General features: G+C 36.3%; 1 protein-coding gene and 1 non-coding gene across 2 annotated transcripts; one reads left to right on the forward strand and one right to left on the reverse strand.

Annotated features, from left to right (window-relative positions):
* Positions 1-1,847: 1,847 nt before the first annotated feature.
* LOC105033469 (amino acid transporter AVT1C) lies at positions 1,848-10,244 on the reverse strand. The gene is made up of 11 exons (XM_010908297.4): positions 9,874-10,244; positions 8,306-8,598; positions 7,237-7,451; positions 7,097-7,120; positions 6,807-6,987; positions 6,492-6,711; positions 5,096-5,231; positions 4,739-4,901; positions 4,348-4,391; positions 4,190-4,252; positions 1,848-2,251 (listed from the first exon to the last, which is right to left on the reverse strand). The coding sequence occupies exons 1-11, from the start codon at positions 10,068-10,070 to the stop codon at positions 2,153-2,155; spliced, it is 1,635 nt and encodes a 544-aa protein (XP_010906599.2). The 5' UTR covers positions 10,071-10,244; the 3' UTR covers positions 1,848-2,152.
* TRNAL-CAG (transfer RNA leucine (anticodon CAG)) lies at positions 8,620-8,700 on the forward strand. Its single transcript has one exon. It is a non-coding gene; the product is annotated as a tRNA-Leu (tRNA).
* Positions 10,245-25,988: the final 15,744 nt, after the last annotated feature.

Consider the following 25,988-nt stretch of genomic DNA (forward strand, 5'->3'; position numbering starts at 1 on the left):
AAAGGTACAAGGCGTGGTGACGTCTGAAACAGAAGGCTGTAGGACATCTTCGACAGGCTGTTGCTCCAACTTCAGAAGGAGTTCTGAAGTACTTCCAAATCAGATATTGATCTAATTTTTGGAGCGTAGAATCGCGAGGAGAAGACATTCCAGATCCTACCTGAGTGGATATTGGTAGAGGCCAAGCGCTTGCGTGGCTACATCAGAACCTCAGGCAGTGCTGCGATCATCTACAGGATAATTAGATTACCCTTGAGGTATGTCTATATTGCTCATACTTTTAGATTTAATTTTAAATTTTAAATATCAGATAATAAAATTAGATCTAATAGACATTAGATCTGAAATAGCGTAGAATAAAAATTTTTAATTTATTCCGCCCCAGATTTGATGAAATCTGGAAGATCCTACACAGAAAAAAGACAGTTTTTCCTTCAAGCTGGGCCGGTTGAACCAATGGAGGAACGACCGGTTGAACCGACAGAGGAATTTTCGATGCCAGTGGTTGAACTTGATTGTCAGCTTGGCTGGCCGCTTGTCGGAAAGCCATGATGTTGGAAAGCCGGGAAGATATTCATCTTGGAGCCATGAATGCGAAAGTAGGCTCTTCCTCTATCTGTTGCTGCTTAAATTGGACGAGGTCGAAAGACGAACACCTAGATACCTCATGCGGTGTTTTTGACACTGGAGTGATCTACAAAATAAGTTCCAAATCAGAGGTTGTGGCTTCGATGAGGATTCTCCGACGCTCAAGTCAGAAAAGCATAGAATAAAAGAGCAGTAACGGATTCTATGAGATGGATTTGATTAGACTTACCTGGATCTTCGAAGCTCTGATTGTTTATATAGAAAGATGTCGGACAACTGGATTGTTAGCTGTGAAATTGCACGATCCTGAGATCGTCGGACCGTTGGACATGCCAAACTGGGCGAGATAATTCAACCCTTAACCGCTCCAACAAGAATAAGGGCGACGGTTATGCCAAATCTTATTTATTCGGGATAGACAGCTATCGCACACGTTGAAGAGGTAAGTCGGTTGAGGAGCTCATACACAGATCATACCTCAGGGATGCTTCAGCTCAGCATGGAGATGGACTCCTCAGCTTATACAACGGTCAGCGATCGTGTTGATGACCCTAGGACTTGAAATATCTTGTGATATAGCGCTGATCTGAGGTGCTCGCAGTAACCACCGTAACAACTATCAATATATCGGATATGAAATCTAATTCGATGTACCGAATGTTGGTAAATCCTCCATACTAATATGGTACTAGTATGGTAGGTATGCATCGGTACCGTTCGATATGATAAATTTTGATTCAGGTCTTCAGATCTAATCAAATCAAATTGATTTCCTCAATTGACAATGATTGTTATGTAATTTAGGATATTTTTCTACAGTAACACAATCGTTAAATTAATGATTACTATATTAATCTCAATTTTCATCTTCAGTCATACAAGGTGTATATTCTTAGATTGAGTAACGATGGTATAGTATGTATCTTTTGAGCAAAAGAATGATTCACCTTCTTTCGTGCGACACATAAGGGAGGCAAATCCATCTTCCACATTGAAATATTTGGAGAAAAAAAAAATGGTCATGGTATTGTTTATGACTCAATTGTAGTTATGCAAATTAACGTAGGAAAGAGACAACGTCTAAGAAGAGTAATAGGATCTATAAGCAGGTAAAATAAAGGCCAGTTCACGCTAACTTGTGAACCAATCTGACTATTTTACCCATATCAATTGCTAAGCATTCAAGATTTATATGTTTGATATCGAAGAGAATCTCATTCATGATAACAATATCTTTGGAATGATAACATTAGGTAATTAAAACGGAAAATTGATCAAAAAGGTTCTTGAATATGCTGGACAAGCTTGAATAAACCAATACCTGCATCATGAAAAAACTGGTATACAGGATCGAAGAATTGCTTCATTCTTGGGACCTGTATGAAAGGAGCATACAGATTAAGTAGTTTATGTGTTCCATTTGGTTCATTACCACTTGATTGATGCTAATTCATTTATATCATTTGCTGTTGGCTGGTTTCTGACAATTTTGCATGAAAATATAGCTTGAGACCTTTGGCTCACTTCAGCACTTGAATGAATAATGTAAATGCTCGCAAGAAATCTAATGCCCTTTACGGTCAAGTATCTGCTTGATTGAGTGGTATGAACCAAAGCACGAGCAAACAATTCCCACCATGATAATTGAAATGCACACAAAAACCTGATACAAAAGGTAGGAAAAACTTAATAGCACCTTTGAATTATAGTGCTTGCAGCCAGCCACAGAATGAATGATCAACTGAAATCTAAAACTACTAGTTCTAGAATGGATAAACTTAACTATTCTTCGACTGTTTAAACTTAAAAACAGAAAGACTGGTTAACTGGAACACAAATCTTAAAAAACTTAGTTTGGTCGAAACCCTCATTTGAGTTAGAGTATTGGAATTGCAACTCCAATTTTATTCATTATACGACATCAAGTTCAAATTTCAAATCAGAACTCATTAGTCTTTAATTTTAAGTTAGCCATCACTCAAGAAATTACTAGTAAATCAAACATTCAGTTAGCACATGGAAAAATGTAACATTTTATAATTCAAATAAAACAAACTTGAAATATCACTTTCTATACCTAAATATTGAAAAATTTACCAGCAGAAGCAGTTTAACCTTTGGACCCTTCTCCTGCTTTGTCTTGTACACAGAGCTGCAAATGAACTGAGCTGCTCATAAGCAGCGTGGGCTTAGCTCACTAATTACTTGTTGAGCTCAGATCAGCTAAGAAACCAGCTGAGCTCAAACATTTTTTCCTTTTTTGAGTTCAACTCCATAAATGAGCTGAACCAGAATACCAGCTTGGCTCAAAAACAATGGAAAAACTCGGCTTGACTAAAACTTGTCTCAGAGCCTAGCCGAGTTGAGCCTGAGTACTTTATGTGAAGCTTAGCTCGAACTTAAGCAGATGTTCTGATATACCAAGCCAAGGAGAGTCGAGCAGCCGGATACTCGGCTCGGCTCGGCTTGCTTGCACCTCTGCTTGTACAAAAGAATTGTTTCTATAAGCTCAGTAGTTTTTTTGCAATTTATATTTCCATGAACTTCACTGATGCCCCACCTGTTTGACCTGTTGTTGTGGGTTTTTTATGGTAATTACTGATAGTCAGATGATACGTCAGCTTTCAAGCTGCATATCAATGTACTGGCCATTCATGATAAATGTTTGATATGCATGGTTTATGAAAAAAGCTGTGATTCTATGTATGGTAAACAAATATCAAAAATTGTGTCAAAGTCATCTATTTAGAAGCATATATATATATAGTGAAGTAAAATTTTCTTTTAATTATTTTCGCATATATAATTTTGGACTTTCATCTGAATACTAACTGTAACTTTTAAGTTACCATTTAGTTTTCATTCTTCCACGTATCTGCAACACCTTCTTGCAATAAACACGAGGATTATGAAATATGGTCTTCCTGTAGATTGGTGAGCCAACAGATAATCTAACTCGGTTAAATTACATGAATTTCATTTCAGCTACTTTTCTAGACCATGTAATCTATTTCAATTTTTAAGGCTTATGTTACCTCAATCAAGAACCAGCACCTACTTGGTAAGAGCTGCAGTGAGTCTTCTCCAAGTCCAAAGGTATAACAGGTGAAATCTCTGCATTTATTTTTTTAAAGATGGCTTAGAGTTCCCCTTGTTAGCTCCTACAGTGAAGTGTGAAACTCTGTTAGAGATGCCCATAGTTGCAGGATCACTGATGAGAGTTGTAGAAGTTTTCGTACTTCCAGAAAAACAAGATGTGACTTCTTATCTTCTGTAGTAACTGCTCTTTTTAGGAATGTGACAATACTGCATTATCCTGTGTCAAGGATTGACATAGCATTCCTGGCACAAGATTGCTTCAAGTGGGGAAGAATGATTTTTCAGAAGCACGTAATGACAAGATACCTAAACAGGAATAATCACACAGCAATTCTCTCTTGTTTTTTCAAAAAAAATATCACAATGAGATAGAGCATGCTTGTTATGACTCAATATGTCTGACAAAAGAGAGAGACAGTGGCAACGATTAAGAGTTTTAAGATGATTTTTATAATGATGCTTTAGATTATGTTAATGACATAAAATATATGAACTCTCTTACCTGTATAAAATTTACCGATCTGCGTTGGATACTGAGATAGCATGCACAAGGTAAAATAAGAGCCTGTTATGGCAGCCACGGTGTGTCGTAAATATTCTAGCAGATTCTGATAATGAGATAATTTAAAGCACAATAAGCCTACCTAATGAAAAACTTACCACTAACATTGTGAAAACAGATCCAAGCAATGCCATTACAAATCCTGCAATTCAAAGAAAGAAGCAATTATGCTTCCTAGTGAAAGAATTATAACATACTATCATGTGTAACAGCTAGAGGACAGGACCAATTTAGGATACTTAAGGGCATTTAGTTTGAAATTCAAAGTAAATAGGATTTGGAAAGTGTTATATTGATAGAGAATGTAGCTCTAAATAAAATTGAAATTGTGAAAAGTGAACAAAACCTTGATGTGACAAGGTTTGTTGGCTATTGTCATAGTTATGTTCAGATATCTAAGGGAAGTTCACAAACCCAAGGATAAAATATGTAAACACCATATACAAGTGCATTACAGAAATGGAAGAGTTTGCTTGAGGAATTTCTCACCAAAAAATGGAACCAACAGTGCCACAAACAATGTTGAGAAAACCAGAACCATTCTGATCAACACTGCAACCAAATGAGATTGTTCAGTCGAAGGCAAAAGCTCCTCTAGACTCAGTGCAACTGGAGTCATGGTTAATGCATACTTCGAGAGAGGATTTACAACCTACAGAACAAAAACAAACCAACAACATGTTATTGGAAAGTAATTTGTGAAGACCAATTAGTCCCTCAATCAATTTTAAATGTGCCAAATTTTATAAGTTGAGTGGGGTCAGTTCAGGACGGTTATATATTCAGAATAACCCAGCATTGCATCCTATTCTTCATGTACTAAATTTTATTCTGTGTTGCTCATACCGTAGTCCAAACAGCAATTTTAGAGGACAGATATTGTTGAGGCATATTTAGCGTAAACTGAGACTTAATAGACTCGCCAAACATCAGAAAACCTGCCACTGCTACCCCAGCATACAGAATGGTGCACAGGATAAAACTGCACCAAGAAAGAGACAACAGAGCAATCATGAGAGAATCTCTTGAATCAGATGATTACGCACGTAAGTAAAATGTTGACCGAGGATTATAGAGGAATGTTTTGACAAGATCGAAACACTGGAGTTGTGTATTATCATCATCTCAAACAAGTGAATCAGAAAAGTGTGAAAAAATAGATGCAAAAGGTTAAGATTTTTCAGAAGTATACAACTTGGTTATATGGTAATCAATTGTTGGCTAAAAACGTCACTACTGATTACAGCTCCTAATATAGGCATGCTCTTTTAACATCTAGTGTTAGGGATCCACGATAAAACCTCCATCAAAAGAATGTATGCAATGCAGACTGTTTCATTAGCATGAACTAATGCAAAAAAGCCCTATGCACGGACTATTTAGCAAGGAAAAGGAAAAAGATTCAGCAATCAAATTTAGTTTTGTAGTTTAAACCTTTTTTTTTGTTTTTATCAAGAAGTGCTGATGTTTCAAGTTGGATGCCTCACTTACACGCAATTGCTTCTCCATTTGGTAATCTGTAGCTTTTAGATAGATAATGTAGATGGAAAATCTTACACTTAGCAATGAATTCCAATAAGAGACCAAATTATGAGAATATAATGCGCCGAATATGCCACATATGAAATAAAAACCTCTGTTGCATTCCTTTTCTATTCTTTTGCAGATTTTCTCCTCTTCTTTTAGTAAGAGTATAATGATTACCTCTCATCTTTGTTCCCCTAACAGATTTCCTGGCACAAATGTTCACCTAGGCTATCATCAACTGTTTCCTATTGTTGTGTACAAATGGACATGGAAATTTTTATTTATATGTGACCTGCATCTAAGTAGCATAATTTCGGTCATTTCCAGTGCTTGGAATCCTATTGTTGTATGTCCAAACAAGTTTGAGTCGATCAAACTACTAGTGGAATTGTTCTTTGTATCAGTAATCTTTTAAGCAAGGACTTGGAGATAATTCACTTTGTTCATTGAAGAATCAACCATTTTATTCTAAATTATCAGAATATGACCTCCCATGCTTCAGAATGGCAAACTTGCCCTTATCATGTATATAGTAAATTCTTGGCACCCAGTTCAAGATCCGTGCCATATTAAGATGCAAGAAACAATGTTTAGTTGTTGATTTGGGTAGATATTTGTTTCGTTCACTCTTAGATGGTAACATGGTGGCATCCACTAGAAATCTAGAGCTTTCAGAGAAAATTTGAAATGATAAATAATATTCGTTACTTGTTACCAGAAAATCAGAACTGCTGGGAATTGTGCCTGTATCTTCATAGAAGAATATATGTTTGGAAAAACAGAATGCCCTGAATAGCAGAAGCCATATAACCCTACTGCTACTGGAAGGTTCGCAAGATCCAGTGCAGTCCCAGCTGGATGGAACCCAACTCGATCTACCACACCCACCCAAAGCAAACAGATCACAGCCAGTATAGTTGCAATCACACCACCAGCTGAAACATTTACATACGAATGCTTATGAATCAAACAGGTTGCTAAGGATCTGATAAAGACTCGGAAAGTTTCATGGATTCACAATGACCATCACCTGAGAGGTACGAAAGCAAACTAAGTTTTCTGAGCCACACTGTTGGAAGAACCATGATGGCTGTTGTTACAGCAAAGAGCTGCTGAGAACTCAAATCAACCCCCATGAAATTTACGTGGGCATCTGGAAACAATGATGATAAGCTATTACCCACTAGAATTATGTACTCGACACAACTTGCCTGCATAGAAGAATAGGCAATACTGATTACTTTTACACTGAAAAGAGTGTGCCTAGGTGACAGGAAATGAGTAGAATGATCTAATATTTCTAAAAGAACATATTCTTACATAAAGCTCTAGGTAAAGGACTATCTGCATCAAACAAGTAAAATCATTAGAAAAAGCACACAAGTTTCTGTGATGGTGGTAGAAATTTCCAATCTTATAATTCTAAACGCATCTAATGGTTCAATGGTCAGGAAACATACCGATATCCATAAACGACCAGTCATTCCAAATGCTGCCTGTCCAATGTCAGGATATGTCTGGAGTTCTGGGGAGCTATCTAAGCATCTCTTCAGCAAAACCCCGGTGTAGCATGAGATGGCACCCAATCCAAACAGCACCAGCATGCCCAACCATCCACCTTCTTTGATTGCATAAGGGGTTGTAAGGATTCCAACTCCACACAGGACATTAATTCCTATCGAACAAACACATTTTCAACCAAATGAACATATTGCACAAAATGGAGCACAAAGTTATCCATGCACTTGCATTGATAAACAAAATTCTCGTAGGTTTTAGGTTGGTGGTCCTTGCGAGTGGATTTACTTATTTAGTGTTTCAGACTAGGTGCCATGTGTTAATAATCAAATAGAATCACTCACATGAAAATTAAGTACATATATGGGTAAAATAGGGAAGTTGTACAAGAAAAGGCAACCATGTCTTCTTCTAGTTCATATTACAGTATTCACCAAATTTTTTGCCACCTATATCTGATTCTCAATTCTCATATGGATCAAAGCATGTTCCATATTTCCATCGGATCCTTTGGAGAAATTTATTATTTGTCTCAACCTGACTGAAAACTATTAATTGGTACGGAACTTTTGGCCATGACAACCCTGCATAAAAGTGAGATCTTTCTCTGAAACAAGGAAAGTTGATGGGCAAGCTAATGTTACTAGTTACACAGTTCAAGCTCACACCACCGACAAGTGCCCCTCTATAAGTAGCCTTGATTAATGATTCGAGACTAAGAGGGGGAAAAGCAACATTTTCGTTCACGTTTGCTGTTTCTTTTCCTCTTTTCAAGCACTATTCACACTAAATATACGAGCATGCACGTATGCATGCTTGCATACATACGTATTTTTCTACATGGCTGTACATGCAGTGGTGCATTGTGCTAAAGTACGTACCTTGAGGCATATATGCAATCAATTCAACTTATAGAGATGTAGTGCGGAAGTCAAATAAGAGAAAAACCGTAGGATGGTAAAATATAGAGCCAAGACATGGTTAAAGGAGGTCAGAGTTTGTCATATATACCATTGAGGATTGCTTGAGCTGTAGAGCACTGTGGTGAGGGAGGCAAGTCATAGTAGGAGTATCCCCCGAAGGAACCCTTTGATAGAGTGGAAGGAAGGGGAGTATAGGCTGGAGGCCCAGGATGGTCTGAGCCGGGGTGGATGAGGGGCTTGGTGACAGGGGGCACCTCCTCTGGTGCTGATGGGGCCAACATCGAACCCGTGAAGAAAGAGCTGCCCGCACGAACCAAGCTGGACCCCGCCAGGAACGCGACTTTGGGTGACGGAACGCTGGCAAACATATCAATAGATTTCCTGCACCATTCCATTGAACATGTCAAGATGGCCGAGTTGGTCTAAGGCGCCAGTTTCAGGTACTGGTCCGAAAGGGCATGGGTTCGAATCCCATTCTTGACAAATATATTTTTTTATTTTTTTAAATTCTTCATTATTTTATCTTTTTTCATCCTATCTTTTCCGGTCCTTTTATTTTTTTGTTTTCAAATCATTTTTATGGGTTCTATTATTAGTCTATTTTTGACATATAACTTTTTATGTTATTCGTACATATTTTTCTATATCTTTTCAAATTTTTTTTCTCCTTTCTCCCCAAACTTTTATGATTAATTCTATTGTTATAATTTAAAAATATGTTGCATTAAAAATTTTATTAATTGTTAAATTTACCAAAAAAAAAAAAAAAAAAAAGCCTCCACCAACTTGTATAACCTTGGCAAATATTTTTACATTGTCTTCCAAATTCGATCGTTACAATCTGCATGGAAAAATTTTTATTATTGAATTTAAAAATTCTGCTAAATAATTTTCTTATTTGCATCATAATTAGGGTTGCCAGCTTGTATAACATGGTCACTCATTGCTAAAATATGTGTTTGATCAATGTAAGTGCATTTATCAACTTTAGGATAGGTAGAAGCATAACAGCAAGTCCAAAATCAAAACGACAAAAAAAAAAAAAGGAAACAAAAAAAAGGTTGGCCCATCTTTGCAAACGTGAAAACATGGTTTTTCTTTTGTAAAATCTCCTATAATCCACCATCTTTCTCTAGGAAATTCTTCACTTTCTTTTTCTAGCGTACTAAAGGGTTTATTATTATTATTTAGTTCTACAAATTAAAGAATTGAGAAGATATTTTCACTAGCTTTTTTTTTTATGTTTTGATGATGTTGTCACTAGCTTTTTTATATGCTGACCAGTTACCATCTATCAAAGTCTAAATAGCGAGTACTCCTGCATTGATACTCCCTTAGAATAGTCTTCCGATCTCATCCATTTATCTCCCATATATTTTATCAGTTCTCATACAAGAGAAGGTGAAAAAAACCACAGATACCAATCTGCTATATTTTTTCCCTACCATTCCTGAATTTGCCATCTGGTGCTTCTCCTGTGTGGAAAATATCCAATCTTTTCAAATTCTTCCATCCAGTCAACATTTTCTATTCCCCGGGTCCGGTGACGAGAATTTTCCGCATCTATCACCATCCATTGCACTAGGTTGAACGTAAGGTGTATGAGAGAGAGAGAGAGAGAGAGAGAGAGAGAGAGGAAAAGGCGGTAGAGAGAACCTGTAGCTCTGGGGCCAACTGGGCTGATAAGAGCTGGGCCCTCCAGCGTGATGTCGGGAGTAATCGGACGAGTGGGCCGAGGGGGAGGAGGAAGAGGACCGGTGGGAGTCGTCGTGGTGCTGGGCCTCGTTATCCTCGTCGTCCGTCTCGACCTCGAACCTCCGGTAGTCCGGCCCCATCTCGTCGTCCGGCTTCATTCCCCCAACGCGTCTGCTCGATCGCTATCTCTTCCCCACAAAATAAATATTTAACAACAAAATGTTTACCACACGGTCGAACCAGAAGGACAGCAGATGGGTGTCTTGGCTGGCTTTGTTTATTTTTCGTTTTTATCAAAGGTGGTGGAAAAGGAAAGAAGAAATTAAGATAGAGGGAAGGAGGACGTGAAAGGAAAGGCAAGCATGGGACCTGGCCGTCCCGTTCTTGCATGCTAACTTGCTCCAAGGCACCCATGGTTGCGGTTTGGGTGGCGACGACTCCGTGCTCCAGTACACGTGTCGCGGTATTGCTGGTTGTGTTGACCTTGGTCCCACGTTCAAGGCCTGGCTCTACTGGGCCCCAGATCTGGGTGGCGATTTTGTGGGTGTCGTACTGGTGATTTGGTGATGCTCTAATTATGGGTGGAGTGCTACGGTATATGCTGGGATTTTTTTTTTTTTTTTTTTTTTTTGCTTATTTTCAAAACTACCCCCTCCAACTTATTTCCAAAACTACCACCCCCGTTCCCCGCACCCCACCCCTCAACCCCGCCCAAGGTCGGTCCCGTGAGATCCCCCTGGCCCCCAAACCCCAGCCCTCCCCTTCCACCCTCCACCTCCCCCCCTCCTCCCTCCAAAAAAAAAAAAAAAAAATCATTGATTGAGCTTGTGATTTCTGTAATTGTCAATACAGCCGACGATTTCACTTCCGATCATGTCAGCACCAAGGTGGCCATGAAATTGTCAGTTGAACCAGCGATTTCGAGGTTGATAATAGTTTTGAAAATAAGAAATATAAAATATAAAAAAATAATCTCGATATATGCTTCTCCTAATGTGGATTCATCTTACCGTGTTTAGCATCATTAAGATTAATGTTTGTGGCAATGCATCAGGGCTTTTGAGTTACAGTATTAGTTGCGCTATGTGCGAGGAGGGTAGGAGGGAGAGAGAGAAGAAAATAAAGTCTTCATTGTCGTAGTAATAATTTACACTAATATGATAAAAAATTTAGTCTAAAAATGGATTTATCAGGCACTTCCAAACCATTCTTGGTTGTATATATCGCAGGCTATTTAGCCTATTACATCCGAAAAAAGAAAAATTTTTTTATACGACACATGCAGTGAAGAAAAAATATACCGCTCTATCTGATTGGGCTACGTAGCTACTATTTTCTAACACACATTTAATGCCTACAGTTTTACTTTTTTATTTGAAATTTTGAATAACGAAAATATCTTTCCTCCTCTGAAAAAAATTATAACATCTTGTGGCCATATTATGACATCTTACAATCAAATTATGACTTTCTGTATATATGATATCATAATTTTTCTTTTAAAAGTCATAAAGAGAAAAAGATATTTTCGTAATTAAAAATTTATAAAATTTTTAAATGGCAAAAATTTTTCTCCCATCCTTATAATATTCTATGGCTAAATTGTGACTTTCTGTATGCAAAAAGTCATAATTTGACTGTTGGATCTCATAATATGATCACAGGATGTGATAATTTTTTCAATAAAAGAGAGATATTTTTGTCATTCAAAATTTCAAATGAAAAAATAAAACTACAGGCATTAAATGTACATTGAAATACAGTGGCTACGTATTCCAATCAAATAGGATGATATATTTTTTCTATACTACATACAGTGTACAAAGAATTACTCTTGAAAAAATTGTTCAGATTATTTGAGATGATGTTATCTATAAGAAGCCACTTTAGGGGTTGTATAATTAATGAAAGAATATCTGTTAAGATATTCTGTAATATTAAGAATCATGTAGATTTTATTCCAAAGATTATGCATATCATATTCTGTGATATCCAGAATCATACTGATTATATTTCGGAGATCATACCGATATTATGCCAATCTTTGATATCTCGTTCTTTTTGTATTCTCTTATGTACATAGTCATAATTCTAACCTAAATTCATTGTATCCCTTCCCTATATACTGTACTTTACTATATTACTATGAAATCATTGAAATCAAATATAATTACATTATTCATTCGTGAATTCTAACTATTACCATGACTCATTAGAGCCTGGGAATGTTAGTTAGGGTTGAACATTGGACAAATTTTGTCTCACCCAAATTTTCAAATGGGTCAAAAATGGAATCAAATTTGTCCCCATTCAAGTTATCAGAGTACAGTTCTATTTTGGACCAAAATATTTTAGGTTAGATTGAGTTACAATCTTGGATAAGAATTTGTTGAATGATTGATTTTTCTTAATTCTAATTATGTAAATCATTTTGAAGATTAGCCGATTAAATTTTAAGGATTGAATTTGACAGGTTAACTTTGCTCTACAGGGATTCAGTTCAGCAAAAATAAATTAGATTAGGATCGAATAGAAAACCAAAAATGAATCATGGCTATGGATAGATGGTCTTGACCCAATACCAGGTCCAGTCATTTGCGATACGGGTCAAGATTTTGTATGTTGTTGTCCTTACTTGACTTGGCCTAGCTTGATCCATTATCACCCCTGGTTATACGAGACTAGAGTGTCAAATATGTAAATTGAGGAACTAGAACAAAAATATTTGGTGAATCCAAATATGAGACAGATTCTCATGAACAACTAATACATTATCAACTATTTCATATGCATGATAATCAAATCTGAACCGTTCATCAACAATTAATATATTGTCAACTATTTCATCAGCAATCAATACATTATCCCAAGACAAAGTGTGAGCCATATAAACCATCGATGTCTTCTTGTCCTTTTTTTTTTTTTTTTTCTGATTTTCCTGGAACTAGAAATAGGTATGCATATTGTATAGTCATGTTGCTTTGTACCATCCATCCATCCTTCCAAGTTTGATGGCATTACCTTTGCAACAAGCGGAGAAGTGGTGCAATGGATGAAAAATAGGTGATAACCGTGTTTTTTCATTACAACCAAAATATGGATTACTTATGCTTCTTCGCTGCATCAACAGGTTGTAGGGACCCATGATTTTCTCATTGGTTTGATTTATTTTCCTCATGGTGATGCATTTAATTGTAAGTTCTGAAAATTATAAGTTTTCCTCATGGTGATGCATTTAATTTTCCTCATGATTTGCTATTCAAATTGAAAATCCAAATGTTGAACATGATCTACACTTTAATTTTTTTTAAGAAATAAAATTTAAGTTTTTGTTGGTCTTTAATTGATGCATTTGATCTATACCAAACTGAACAGTATCAATTATACTAGTATAATAAAAACACACAATACAATGTATAAATTAAAAACTATTTTATGAATTATGGTCTATACATCTTAAAATATGATATATTTAAATTCTTTAAATTTTGATGATCAAATCATAATAAAACATAGAATATGTTATTAAAATTATTCATATTGACACCTATATGATGATCTGATCAGAGACTACCAAAATATATGAATTCAGTTTCTATATATCTTTTAATTGCAGATCATATTCACTGATTTATATCTTAAATTTGTATATTCTATCATAAATTTTGAATCATCAACTTCTTTTCCAAAAGAGTTAACATAAAGCGCATAGTCCAACCCTTTCTATAGATGAATAAATAAAGCAAGAATTTTGCTATGACACTGAATAATAATAAAATATTATAAAAATATTTAAAATATTATATATTATCATTTTTATATATTTTATTATTTTTTTAAAAAATAATATTTTATTATTTTTTTAAAAAATAATATTTTATTTTTTTTCTCTACTCGTGGTTTCTCCGCACCAACTACCCCCTCTCCCACTCCCCACTCGACCCTCTGCCCATGACTCCTCCCCCACCCCATTAGGACCCGTGGCTTCTCCATGGTCCCCCCCAAGTCTCTAGGCACGGCCTGCGACATCTCCTTTACGTGCTCCCCCCATCCCTCTTCTTTATCCTGCAGCATCCTATGGTTTTTCCATGGTTCCCCTGTAACCCCGCTGCATCTCCTCAACCTTTGGTGACCTACGAAGAAGATGTTTAGAAAAAAATAATTTATGATATAAAATAATTTTAATTTTTGAAATATTTACTACACGAATCATGCATATTGATATTGCAATCGATTAAAATCTGAATGATCAAAAATAAATAAATAATAAAAAAATTAAAATATTTACTGCACCACGGTTCCATTTGGAGGTGGATCCGTGTAAACTAAATGTACTTCAAAACTCAGGCTCGATACCATCTCCCGGCCCAATACTAAAACCAAAGCAAACCAACAAACAAAACATAAGTATGGATGAGAAGAATTGTTGAGCAGGTAAAGCATGGGCTGCAGTGAACTCGAAAGCCCTTCCTGCAGTGCAGGGAACAGGAGCTGCAGCAGTGCCAGTTCAGTTCGCCTCCGCTGTCACCATTCCCAAAATCCAGGCCTCAGATGATGGTGTTGTTGGCTCGTCCCATTCATGCATTGGATAATTTTTTCAGAAAGCATGTGTCACACCTCCAATCTCATATTTGGATTGGATGCATAATAACCATAAACTTTCTAGAACCATCCCTAAAAAATATGTAAAGTTTGTAAAATTTTTTATCATCTCAACATCCCATAAAAATTATCGGTCTCAATTCATAATAAATAATTCTATATTAATAATTATCAATTTTATATAATTTATAAAATTCGGTCATCCAACTATCGTTGACGGTGCTCTATCTAATTAATCCATTCAAATCACGATTCTAATTTTAGCTAAATACAAACATCCTAGAACTCTGAAAAAAAAGAAGAGAAAGATGGATGGTAAGCTTTACAGTCCAGTAAGAATCCCCACACACTCGTGTTAATATAATTATATGATTGAAAAAAATATATGAATAGCATCAAAAGAAAACATAAGGCATAAAATCTCATATCGAGTATCTAGTATAACTCAATATCGGTATATACGAAAAATATATATTATATGCTATTGAATATCTATCTTTTCAAAAGTATATATATATATATATATATATATATATATATATATATATATATATATATATATATATATATATATATATATATATATATATATATATATAAAATTAAGTAAAGCCTCTTTTACTTAATTATGGTTTCATATCTTATCATCCATGTCTTATTAACTTGATTTAGATCAATTAGTAGTTGTCTTTAGGATTTCGAACTAATTATGGTCACACTTTAGTCCGTGACTAGCAAATCAAAAACCATGCTTCAGTCCGTGATAGCAATCCATAATAATCTCACTTCAATTTGTAGTGGCAAACCAAAATAATTATGTGCTAACAATTCTTTGCTAATTGGTTTAACTCAATTGTCAAATATCAGTTAAATGGGATTTGGATTCTGCATACACTCTTAGTTGATTTTTAGTCAACAAGAAGTCTGTCTTTTCTAGTCTGTTTGGGACCGCAAGCTGAGTCCATCAAGCTTGATTGACGTAAAAGATGAATATATGGTATATGATGAGAAAAAAAAAGAAAAAAAAGAAATAATTGGTTTACATCAAGAATTGATAAAAAAGAAAAAAAGAGAGCGTCATGGAGTCATGCCATCTTAGTCAATATCTTCACAACTCATCCATAAAAATCCCGAACTAGTATAAATGCTAAGATGAACTGTGACAACATGCACCACCGAACATGTTGTGGACCACCATGATAAAGCGATCTCATCGGGTTCCATCCAACCCGCAGGTTAGAGTGTCGCCGACCTTCGGATCGACATCTCCTTGACAACAGGAACAAAGTCCCCCAACCAATACTAATTTAAGCTTTTGCCGATCTGCAGATCAGTATCTCACCGACCATAAAAGGCAAGGTTCCATGATCTGCCTTGAGGCGGATCTGAATAGGACAACACTTTGGCCGCAGGCCAATCTCATGAGTGCACCAATCAAATTGGGTCACATGAGCAACAGTTGGGATCTCCCAATAAACTCTCAGAATGTGGCAACGTCAGCCGCCTATGACTAACAACCTGGTTAGTGGGCAGACTCCCTATCCCAACAACCTATGGGTTTATACATAACAAACTCCAACACCTCCTCTATATAAAGATAATAAAAAGACCCCAAAAGAGATAACAAACATGATGCCACATTAAGTTAGCTTTCTTTCTTTCACTGTGCTCAAAGCTCCGACTGAATTAAGCATCGTAGGGTCCCCCATCGGAGCACCTCCTCTGACGTATGTAGACTTCTTTTGTAGGTCTCCCGTGACGCCCCGATGTTCCAACCAACATCTCTCTTCCACCACATCAGCTTGTCCTGGAGCCTTACATAATAGTTTGGCACTAGAAGGAGAGCCAGCAACCCAATTAGAGAGAGAGAGTTGTAGGACGTGGCAACTGCTCCATCGTATCTCGCCAACCATCCATCCAATGAAGTCAAGGGGGAGTTGCCCAACCATCCGATTTTCTCAAGCTCGTAAGTTTGGTGCATCCGCTCATGACGGTTAATGATTTGACACCTTGGCCCATTGGGCCCTTGTGTGGGTCTGCATTGTCCGGTGTACGCAATGAACAGTGGGGCAGTGATAATCTACTCATAGTCAACATTGTGGGTGTGCTCACAAGCCTTAGCAGTGGTAGGAGAGCAGAAGACCATGATGAAAATCAGAAGAGGTGAGAAGGGCAACCGAAAGATGTTACAATAGTGTAGTTGCCTTATCAACGATGGTAGCAGACTGGAGACACTGATGAAACCTCCATTCTCCAAATTTGGACATTGAGAACTTGAAGACTCCACATTGGTAAGTTGAGAGTTAGTTGATTATATTGATATAAAAGAATTGAGTTTCTATATAGATTTTTATAAAAGCAATCAAGTAGGGAGCCCGATTATAATCGATCATATCCGACTATAAGTGAATGTCTTTGAAATGATTCGATGATAGGCTTCAGTTGGCAAATTGAAAGCGCGATCCAAAAATCAATTCGGCGTTGGCTTCGGAAAACCTCATTGGGACAAGCTTTGACCCCTTTTGGCCATGCAGTGCTCCTTGTCCACAGACAAGTTGAGCGAAGGCCGTGGACGTCGGTGAAGGGGACAACCCTTGGGAGATCCCTTCTAGCCATGCTGCGCTACTTATCCACAGATAAGTAGAGTGAGGGTTGAGGACATCAGTGAATGGGATAGCCCTCCGGGGACCCCTTCTAACCATATGGCGCTCTTTATCCATGGATAAGTAGAGCGAAAATCGAAAATATTAGTGAAAGGGATAGCCCTCCGGGGATTCCTTCTGACCACATTACGCTCCTTATCCATGGATAAGTTGAGCGAAGATTGAGGACGTCAGTGAAGGGGATAGCCCTTCGGGGACCCCTTCCGATCGTGCTGTGCTTTTTATCCATAGATAAGTCGAGCAAAGATCGAAGATGTCGACGAAGGAGACAGTCTTCTTCGCCGACGTCCTCTGGAGACACCTTCCAACCACAGGGTGCTCCTTGTCCATGGACGAGTCAAATAGAAACCGAGGGCGTCACTAAGAAGATGACCCCTCAGGATCATGCCTGACCATTTAATGCTCTGATAGATCGAGCAAAGCCCATAAATAAGCTATCTCGGATTGATCTTGGACAATGCTTCCAAACAATCTTCTGCAAACTCCTCCATCAAAATCATGTTACAAAGAACATCAACAATCATGCGAGGCTCAAAAAGAAAAAAGTATTTTATTTACAAAGACATCTTTGCTTGCACAAAGGTGACAACAACAAAATAAAAAAAAAAACTACAAGATTGGAGCTCCGATGCCATCCTCAGACCGATCAACCCTCGACAAAATCTACAGCAACCCTATGCCTGGGGACCTTCCCCTTAATGGCTATCGAATCGTAGAAATGGATATCGGTGATGACATAGCCGGCACTCTTTCAATGATCCATCCACCTCCAGGATATTCCACTAAGGATGGCCAAAAGATAACCTCATCAAGGAAGGAGGAGTGGCTCCTTAGAAAGGTCTAAGACCTTTTTGTAGAACACAATGCCAAAGCAGCCTCCAATGACCACCACTCTGACTCCCTCACTGGAGTGACAGATTTTTCCAATACCCCCTAGCCAAACCAAACAGCTTGCCAACGTGCTCCTCTGAAGCACTCAGTGACTGATCGAGCGATGGTGGAGGTTCCACCACTCGAAGGAAGGTGCCAGCAATCTCTTGAGGACAGATAAGATGGCACCACCATAATATTGAAAATATTGGGTCAACACCAATCTCAAATGGCAGAAAGGCTCCATTTATAGAGGAGCCAAACTTGGGTACCTTCAATTATCTCTCACTGACTACATGGCAGGTATCACCATAGGAGTGGTCTTGAGGACCATGCCTTCTAGTGGTCAAACTCCCAACCACCCACCCCAGCAGACTATCATTATTGGAAAGTATGAATATTAAATACTCCGCATCCTCAAAATCCTAAGGGACATGAACCTTCGGTGAATGGCCCTCCAAGCTATCTCCAATCCATCCAAGACCTCAGACATCATAACTAGCAAATCATCGATGATAACAAAGACTATGGGATATTCAGACATCAAACTGAACCTCAATGATTGGATCGATGGATCAATTTCTTAGAGATATCTTAGCTTAGACTAAGACCTCCAAATGATAGTCGGTGAGGCACTGACTGTTAGCCCCAAGAATTGATTTTGATGGATAACAAAATATTTGAGTATATATTTAGACTAATGAATTCCGTAAGATCATATTTCACGAAAAATTATAGAGTATCAAGAATAGAATTTTTAAAGATGCAATTGAGAATAAATAAAAAGAATTTGAAAGTTTTTGCAGTGTGATACACATCTAAAATAAGGTTGGAGAAGGATATCCAAAGATTGGACTCACAAAAAGTTCAAAGGAGAGCACCTCGAGTCAACTCAAGGTGGTTCTGAGTCGACTTAAGCTGAAACGGCATGCAAAAATAGGACTGGCATACAAAAGTTTCAGTTGGCATGCTCTTAAGTTGACTCAAGTGAATAGTAACAAAAAAATTTCAGTCGAACGGAGGAATTGAGTCGACTCGAGTTGTTCGAGTCAAAATCTCAAAGTGCGAACAGAGAGCTATATTTTCGGAACAAAAATTTGAAAGAGACTCACAGGTTGGTTGAGTCGACTCGAGGCACAGTTGAGTTGACTCAAAGCTAAAGTCAAGTCAACTCAAGCTCAATTTGAGTCGACTCGAGTTCCAACAGTTAGTTCTGTAGAATTTTCAGAACTATGCAATCCACTTTCCAACGGTCATATTCAGTCTTCCAACGGTCTGAAATATCTCTCCAGCCTACCAAGCATTGGAAAATACTTACAAAACTCATGGGAGACAAGACTTATCATATCAATCATTGAGAGGAAGCAAAAAATCAAGAACAAAATATTCAAAAGCTTTGAAAAGAGAGCACTCACTTTCCAACCACTTGAAACATCAAATCAAGAGATTTCTTTCAGCAAGAAGATAAGCTCATCTGCTCAAAAGTTTTCATAAAAGAAAATTCAAGAGCTTCATCGATATGTTTGCTTATTAAAGAAGCTTTTTATTTTCAATTATTGTTCTACTTTTGTCTTTGTTGTAACTAACTTCAATAGGATTTTGGAGCTAAGGGATAGGCCCATCCAAGCCAAAAATCGAATTGTAAGCCAAAAGTTAGCTTGGAGTTGGTTGTGGTTGGTAATCTGGTGTAAAACTAACTAAATTTTGGATAGTGAGTCCAAAAAATAATCCAACTGTAATCTTGGACAGATTATAGTAAATTTTTTAAGTGTGCTTAGGGAATGGATGTAGGTGCAAGGGGCGCTGAACCACTATAAATTTTGATGTTTATAATTGTTGTTGATTCTCTAACTTTTCATTACTCTTACATTTCTACTTGGTTGTATTTGAATTCAGCACTCACCAATACATCACTACTTTGCAAAACAACATATTACTTGTTTAAAATTTTGAAAAATCCAATTCACCCTCCCCCCTCTTGGATTGTCTTATTGGACAACAAGTGGTATCAGAGCCTGGTACTCACTTATATTTGATTTAACAATCAAAAATTAAGATCAAATGGCAACCCAAATGAGTGCGTCTTTTGTCAAAGGGCAATCGACCAATTATCCACCTTTGTTCAATGGAAAAAACTATATTTATTGAAAAGACGCATGCACATTGACATTCAAACACTTGATTATCAACTTTAAAGAATTATAATCAAAGGTCCACACACTCCTACAATCGAAGTAGATGGTAATGATATTTTCAAACTCGAAGAGGATTGGGATGAGCATGACATGAGAATGATAGAATTAAATACTAAAGCCATGAATGTTCTATATTGTGCATTAGATCCTAATGAGTTTAACAGAATTCTACATGTGCATCAGCTAAGAAGATTGGGATAGATTAGAAATCACCCACGAGGGTACCAATCAAGTAAAAGAGTCCAAAATAAATATGCTTGTGCATAAATATGAATTATTTAAAATGGAAGCAAATGAATCTATTTCTGAAATGTTTACTAAATCCATTGATATTATCAATGGTTTGAAAAGCCTAAGAAAATTTTATTCTAATAGTGAGCTTGTTTGTAAAATTCTTAGATCACTTTCGAAGGCTTGGGAACCGAAGGTCACTACCATTCAAGAAATCAAGGACCTTAACAAGCTACCATTGGAAGTACTTCTTGGGTCTTTAATGACTCATGAGCTAACCATGAGGCAAAATATAGAGGAAGAAACTAAAATGAAGAAGACCATTGTTGCTCCTTGAATTGATTTTGATGACTACAAAGCATTTGAGGGGGTTTCTAATAATTTTGGCTTGAAAAAAGACTTATTGCATTTCAGGGGCAAAATCATAATTTTATCAAGACCTAATTCGGAAGCCTCAAGAGCAAGAACAAAAGATGAGCAATCTATTGAAAAAAAATTTAATATTTTTGAAAGTGTATTTTATAAGAAAATCAGATTTCTATTTTTGAGTCGACCCCATGAGTCGACTCATGGCTAAAAAGGCTGAACGGCACGTGAAAATTTTGACTGGCACACTGTGAGTCGACCCCATGGGTCGACTCCTTGGCATGAGTCGATCCTATGAGTCGACCTCTGCTGCTTTGCAGGCCAAAATTACAGAACAGTCATTTTTTGCTCTTTTTCACAGAGGTCGACCCCATGAGTCGACCCATGAGCATGAGTCGACCCTATGAGTCGACTCCTATGATGGAAAATTTCTGCAACGGTTAGTTTTTAATCTGTTTCAATTGTATTTAATGCTCATTTAATGTGCTCTAACGGCTCTATTTCAGTCCAGATTACTCTCCACCATTATTTGAAGTTATATAAAAGGATTTAAAGGAGGGAATCCAAAAAGAAGAGAGAGATTTTGAAAAAGAATCTTCAAGCATTCATTTCAACCCTAAGCAAAAGCCCACCAAAAGAGTTCAAGAAGCTTTTAATTTAAGTTCACCAACTCCTCAAGTGCTCATTCAAGTCTCCAACCACCTTGAGAAAATCTGAAAGAGCTTCCTTATAATTGTGTAAAGTGTATTTAAAGCTTTATTCGCTCATTAAAGGAGCTTCATCTGTATTTCTGTGCAATTAACTGTAATACTCTTTTTTTGAGTTATTGTTTTTATTTTGGAAGGGTTCCAAAATGTGGGAAGGTTGATCCGAACCTTGAATCGGATTGTATTGGGTTGGCTTGTACCCGAAAAAAAATGTTTTAGCTTGGGATAGCTAGAGTCGGAGGTTTCGATGAGTGTATTCAGGTTGAATACAGTTTAGTGGATTAGAATTTCCAAGTAGAAACTTGGAGAGTGGATGTAGATGTAAGGTTGGCACCAAACCACTATAAATCTTCTTGTTTGTGTTATGCTTAATTGCTATCCTTTTAAACTTCTTTATTCTCTTGCGTTCTTGCATCCAACTATTACCCTTGCATAAATTACACTCTCCATACTTATCTTACTTTTGTTAAATAATCTTCATAGTTGTAAATTAAGTTTAAATTTTTAAAAACCCAATTCACCCCTCCTCTTGAGTTGCATAGCTGGGCAACAAGTGGTATCAGAGCTCGGTGCTCTAGCCCTACTTTGATTTAACCATCAAAGAGCTAAAGATCTATGACAACTCAAGTTGGTACTTCTCTAGCCGAAGGGCAGTCCACTAACCGACCTTCACTTTTTAATGGATCAAACTATACCTATTGGAAAGCTCGGATGAAAATCTTCATTCAAGCATTTGACTATGATATGTGGAGTATCATAGTAAACAGACCTCACACACCCACTAAATTAATTGATGGTGTGGAATCAACCAAACCCGAAAAAGAATGGGATGAGGTTGATAAAAAAATAGCTCAACTAAATGCTAAAGCCATGAATATTTTGTATTATACTCTAGATGCTAATGAATTCAATCGTATTTCAACATGCATGTCTGCTAAAAAAATATGGGATAGATTAGAAGTAACTCATGAAGGAACTAATCAAGTGAAAGAATCCAAAATTAATATGCTCGTGCATAAATATGAACTTTTTAAAATGGAGCATGATGAATCTATAACTGAAATATTTACTCATTTTACTGATATTATAAATGATCTGAAAAGTCTTGGTAAGTCTTATTCTAACGGTGATCTCGTAAGAAAGATTCTTAGGTCCTTACCAAGAACTTGGGAAGCCAAAGTGATCACTATCCAAGAAGCCAAGGATCGGAACATCCTACCCTTGGAAGAGCTTCTAGGATCACTGATGACACATGAACTAAGCATGAAACAACATCAAGAAGAAGAAGTCAAAAAGAAAAGGACAATCATCTTCAAATCTACGGCTCAACTTGATGAAGAAACTGATGATACAAAAAATGAAGAGCAGGATGAAAAAATGGCTCTCATTACTAGAAGGTTTAAGAAGTTTTTGAGGAAAAGGAAATAAGGAATGAGAAAGAAGCCACCCACAAAAGGAGAACATAGAAAAGAAAAGGATAAAGACCAACCCCTTATTTTCTACGAATGCAAGAAATCGGGATACTTTAAGTCTGAATGCCCACAACTGAAGAAGGATCTCAAGAAGTACAAGAAGAAGGCCATGATGGCTACTTGGAGTGAAAATGATGAGTCAAGTTCCGAAGAAGAAGACTCAAATGAACAAGCCAACTTGTGCCTTATGGCATATGAAAATGAGGTAAATTCTCCAACTCCTATTGACTTTACCTTTGAAGAACTTCATGAAGCTTTTTATGATTTAATTGATGAACTAAAGAAGCTAGGGGTAAAGAACAAAGAGTTAAAATCAAAGAATCAATCTTTACTAAAACAAAATGAGAGCATTTCAAATGAAAAATCTATCATGTTTCAAGAAAATCTGAACTTAAAGAATGAAATTGCCAAGCTAAAATCAATAGTTGAAAAATTCACCTTAAGTTCTAATAAACTTAATATGATTCTTGAAAATCAAAAGGTCATTTATGATAAGGTTGGTCTTGGTTACAACCCCTTAAAGAAATAAAAGTTTCTAAAAAATATCTATGTAAACTCTTCAAACAACAAATTCTCAAACATTACTTGCTTCAAATATGGTAGAATAGGTCACAAGTCATACACTTGTCTCTCTAACAAATCCATAAATTTTAATGCAAAAAAAATATGGGTTCCAAAAGGAACCATTGTGACTAACCAAAAAGGACTCAAGAAAGATTGGGTACCTAAAGTAAAAATTTGACTTTTGCTTACAGGTGTGTCTAGCATCTCAAGAAGCAAATCGAAAATGATATCTTGATAGCAGATGCTCGAGACACATGACTGGTGATGAATCTCAATTCATCACACTTGATACTAAAAATGGAGGGATGGTCACCTTTGGAGACAATGGCAAAGGAAAGATCATCGGTATAGGTAACATTGGTATCACTCCCTTCAAGTATATTGAAAATATTTTATTAGTAGATGGTTTAAAACATAATTTATTAAGCATCAGTCAATTTTGTGATAAAGGATACAAAGTTATTTTTGAATCTTCTGTTTGTATTATAACTAGTCCTATTAATGAAGGCATTAAATTTGTTGGGCATAGATATGGTAATATTTATATGGTAGATCTGAATGATCTATCCAAAATAAACATGCAATGCCTAGTATCCTTGAATGCCAAGATTAATGAGACTAGTTGGCTTTGGCATCGTAGACTTGCACATATTAGCATGCATTCACTTTCAAAACTCATTAAGAAAGAATTGGTTATTGGTCTACCCAAATTGAACTTTGAAAATGATAGAATTTGTGATGCATGCCAACTAAGTAAACAAACAAGAGTTTCATTCAAATCTAAAAATATTGTTTCAACTTCTAGACCATTAGAACTATTACACATGGATTTATTTGGACCCACTAGAACTACTAGTCTAGGAGGAAAATGATATGGTTTTGTAATTATTGATGATTTCTCTCATTTTACATGGGTTTTCTTTTTGGCACACAAGGATGAAACTTTTCAAGTTTTCTCTAAATTTTATCGAAAAGTCACAAATGAGAAAGATTTTTCAATTCAAAATATTCGAAGTGATTATGGAATCAAATTTAAAAATCAAAATTTTGAAAAGTTTTGTGATGAAAAGAAAATTGGCCACAACTTTTCGGCACCTAGGACACCCCAACAAAATGGGGTAGTAGAAAGAAAAAATAGAATCTTTGAAGAAATGGCCCGTACCATGTTATGTGAAAGCAACCTTTCAAGATACTTTTGGGCGGAAGCAATTAACACGGTATGTTACATATTAAATCATGCATTAATTAGACAAATTTTAAAGAAAATTTTCTATGAGCTTTGGAAAGGAGGAAAATCAAACATTGCATATTTTCATGTTTTTGATTGCTGGTGTTTTGTGTTAAACAATGGTAAAGAAAGATTAAGAAAATTTGATGCAAAATTCGATGAAGCGATCTTTCTTGGTTACTCCTCTTCTAGTAAAGCCTTTAGAGTTTTTAACAAAAGAACCTTAGTAGTAGAGGAGTCAATACATGTTGTCTTTGATGAAACTAACGATCTTCTTTCAAGGAAGAATGAAGATTTTGATGATGCAGATCCTCGTATAGAAGGGATAAAGGAGATCACTCTAAAAGATTCAACAATTCAAGATGATGAAGAACATGAAGACAAACAGGATGAGAAAAGTGAAGAACAACAAGAACAACCTCAAGGTTCAAATAATCTACCCAAGGAATGGAGGTATGATCACAATCATCCCAAAGAACTAATCATTGGTGATCCTACACATGGTGTAAGAACTCATTCTTCACTTAAAGATGTATTCAATCATTTTGCTTTTGTCTCTCATCTTGAACCTAAAACTATAGACGAAGCTGAAAAAGATTATAATTGGATTAATACAATGCAAGAAGAACTTAATCAATTTGAAAGAAATAATGTATGGACCTTAGTATCAAGACCTAAAAATTATTCAATAATTGGTACAAAATAGATATATAGGAATAAATTGGATGAACATGAAAATGTAATAAAAAATAAAGTAAGATTGGTTGCAAAAGGTTATAATCAAGAAGAAGGAATTAATTTTGATGAGACTTTTGCACCTGTTGCTAGATTAGAGGCAATTAGACTTCTACTTGCATATGCTTGCTTTATAAAATTTAAATTATTTCAAATAGATGTAAAAAATACTTTTTTAAATAGATATATTGCTGAAGAAGTTTATGTAGAACAACCCTCAGATTTTGAAAATTATGCTTTTTCTAATCATGTTTTTAAATTAAATAAAGCTCTATATGGTTTGAAACAAGCACCCAGGGCTTGGTATGAAAGGCTAAGCAAATTTTTACTTAATAATGATTTTTCAAGAGGAAATATAGACACAACTCTTTTCATTAAAAGAAATCAAGATGATATATTAGTTATACAAATATATATTGACGACATTATCTTTGGATCTACTA

The sequence above is a fragment of the Elaeis guineensis genome, chromosome 10 (genome assembly GCF_000442705.2).
Source record: "Elaeis guineensis isolate ETL-2024a chromosome 10, EG11, whole genome shotgun sequence".
In the NCBI taxonomy this organism is placed as follows: domain Eukaryota; kingdom Viridiplantae; phylum Streptophyta; class Magnoliopsida; order Arecales; family Arecaceae; genus Elaeis; species Elaeis guineensis.

Bases quoted from the DNA above. Each gene is read 5' to 3' on its own strand.
- LOC105033469 (XM_010908297.4), bottom strand. From the start codon at position 10,070: ATGAAGCCGGACGACGAGATGGGGCCGGACTACCGGAGGTTCGAGGTC. The intron at 7,452-8,305 runs GTATATATGACA...TTTGTTCGATAG, and splicing joins AGCTCAAGCAATCCTCAATG to GAATTAATGTCCTGTGTGGA. The intron at 5,232-6,491 runs GTAACAAGTAAC...TTCTTGGTGCAG, and splicing joins CCAGCAGTTCTGATTTTCTG to TTTTATCCTGTGCACCATTC.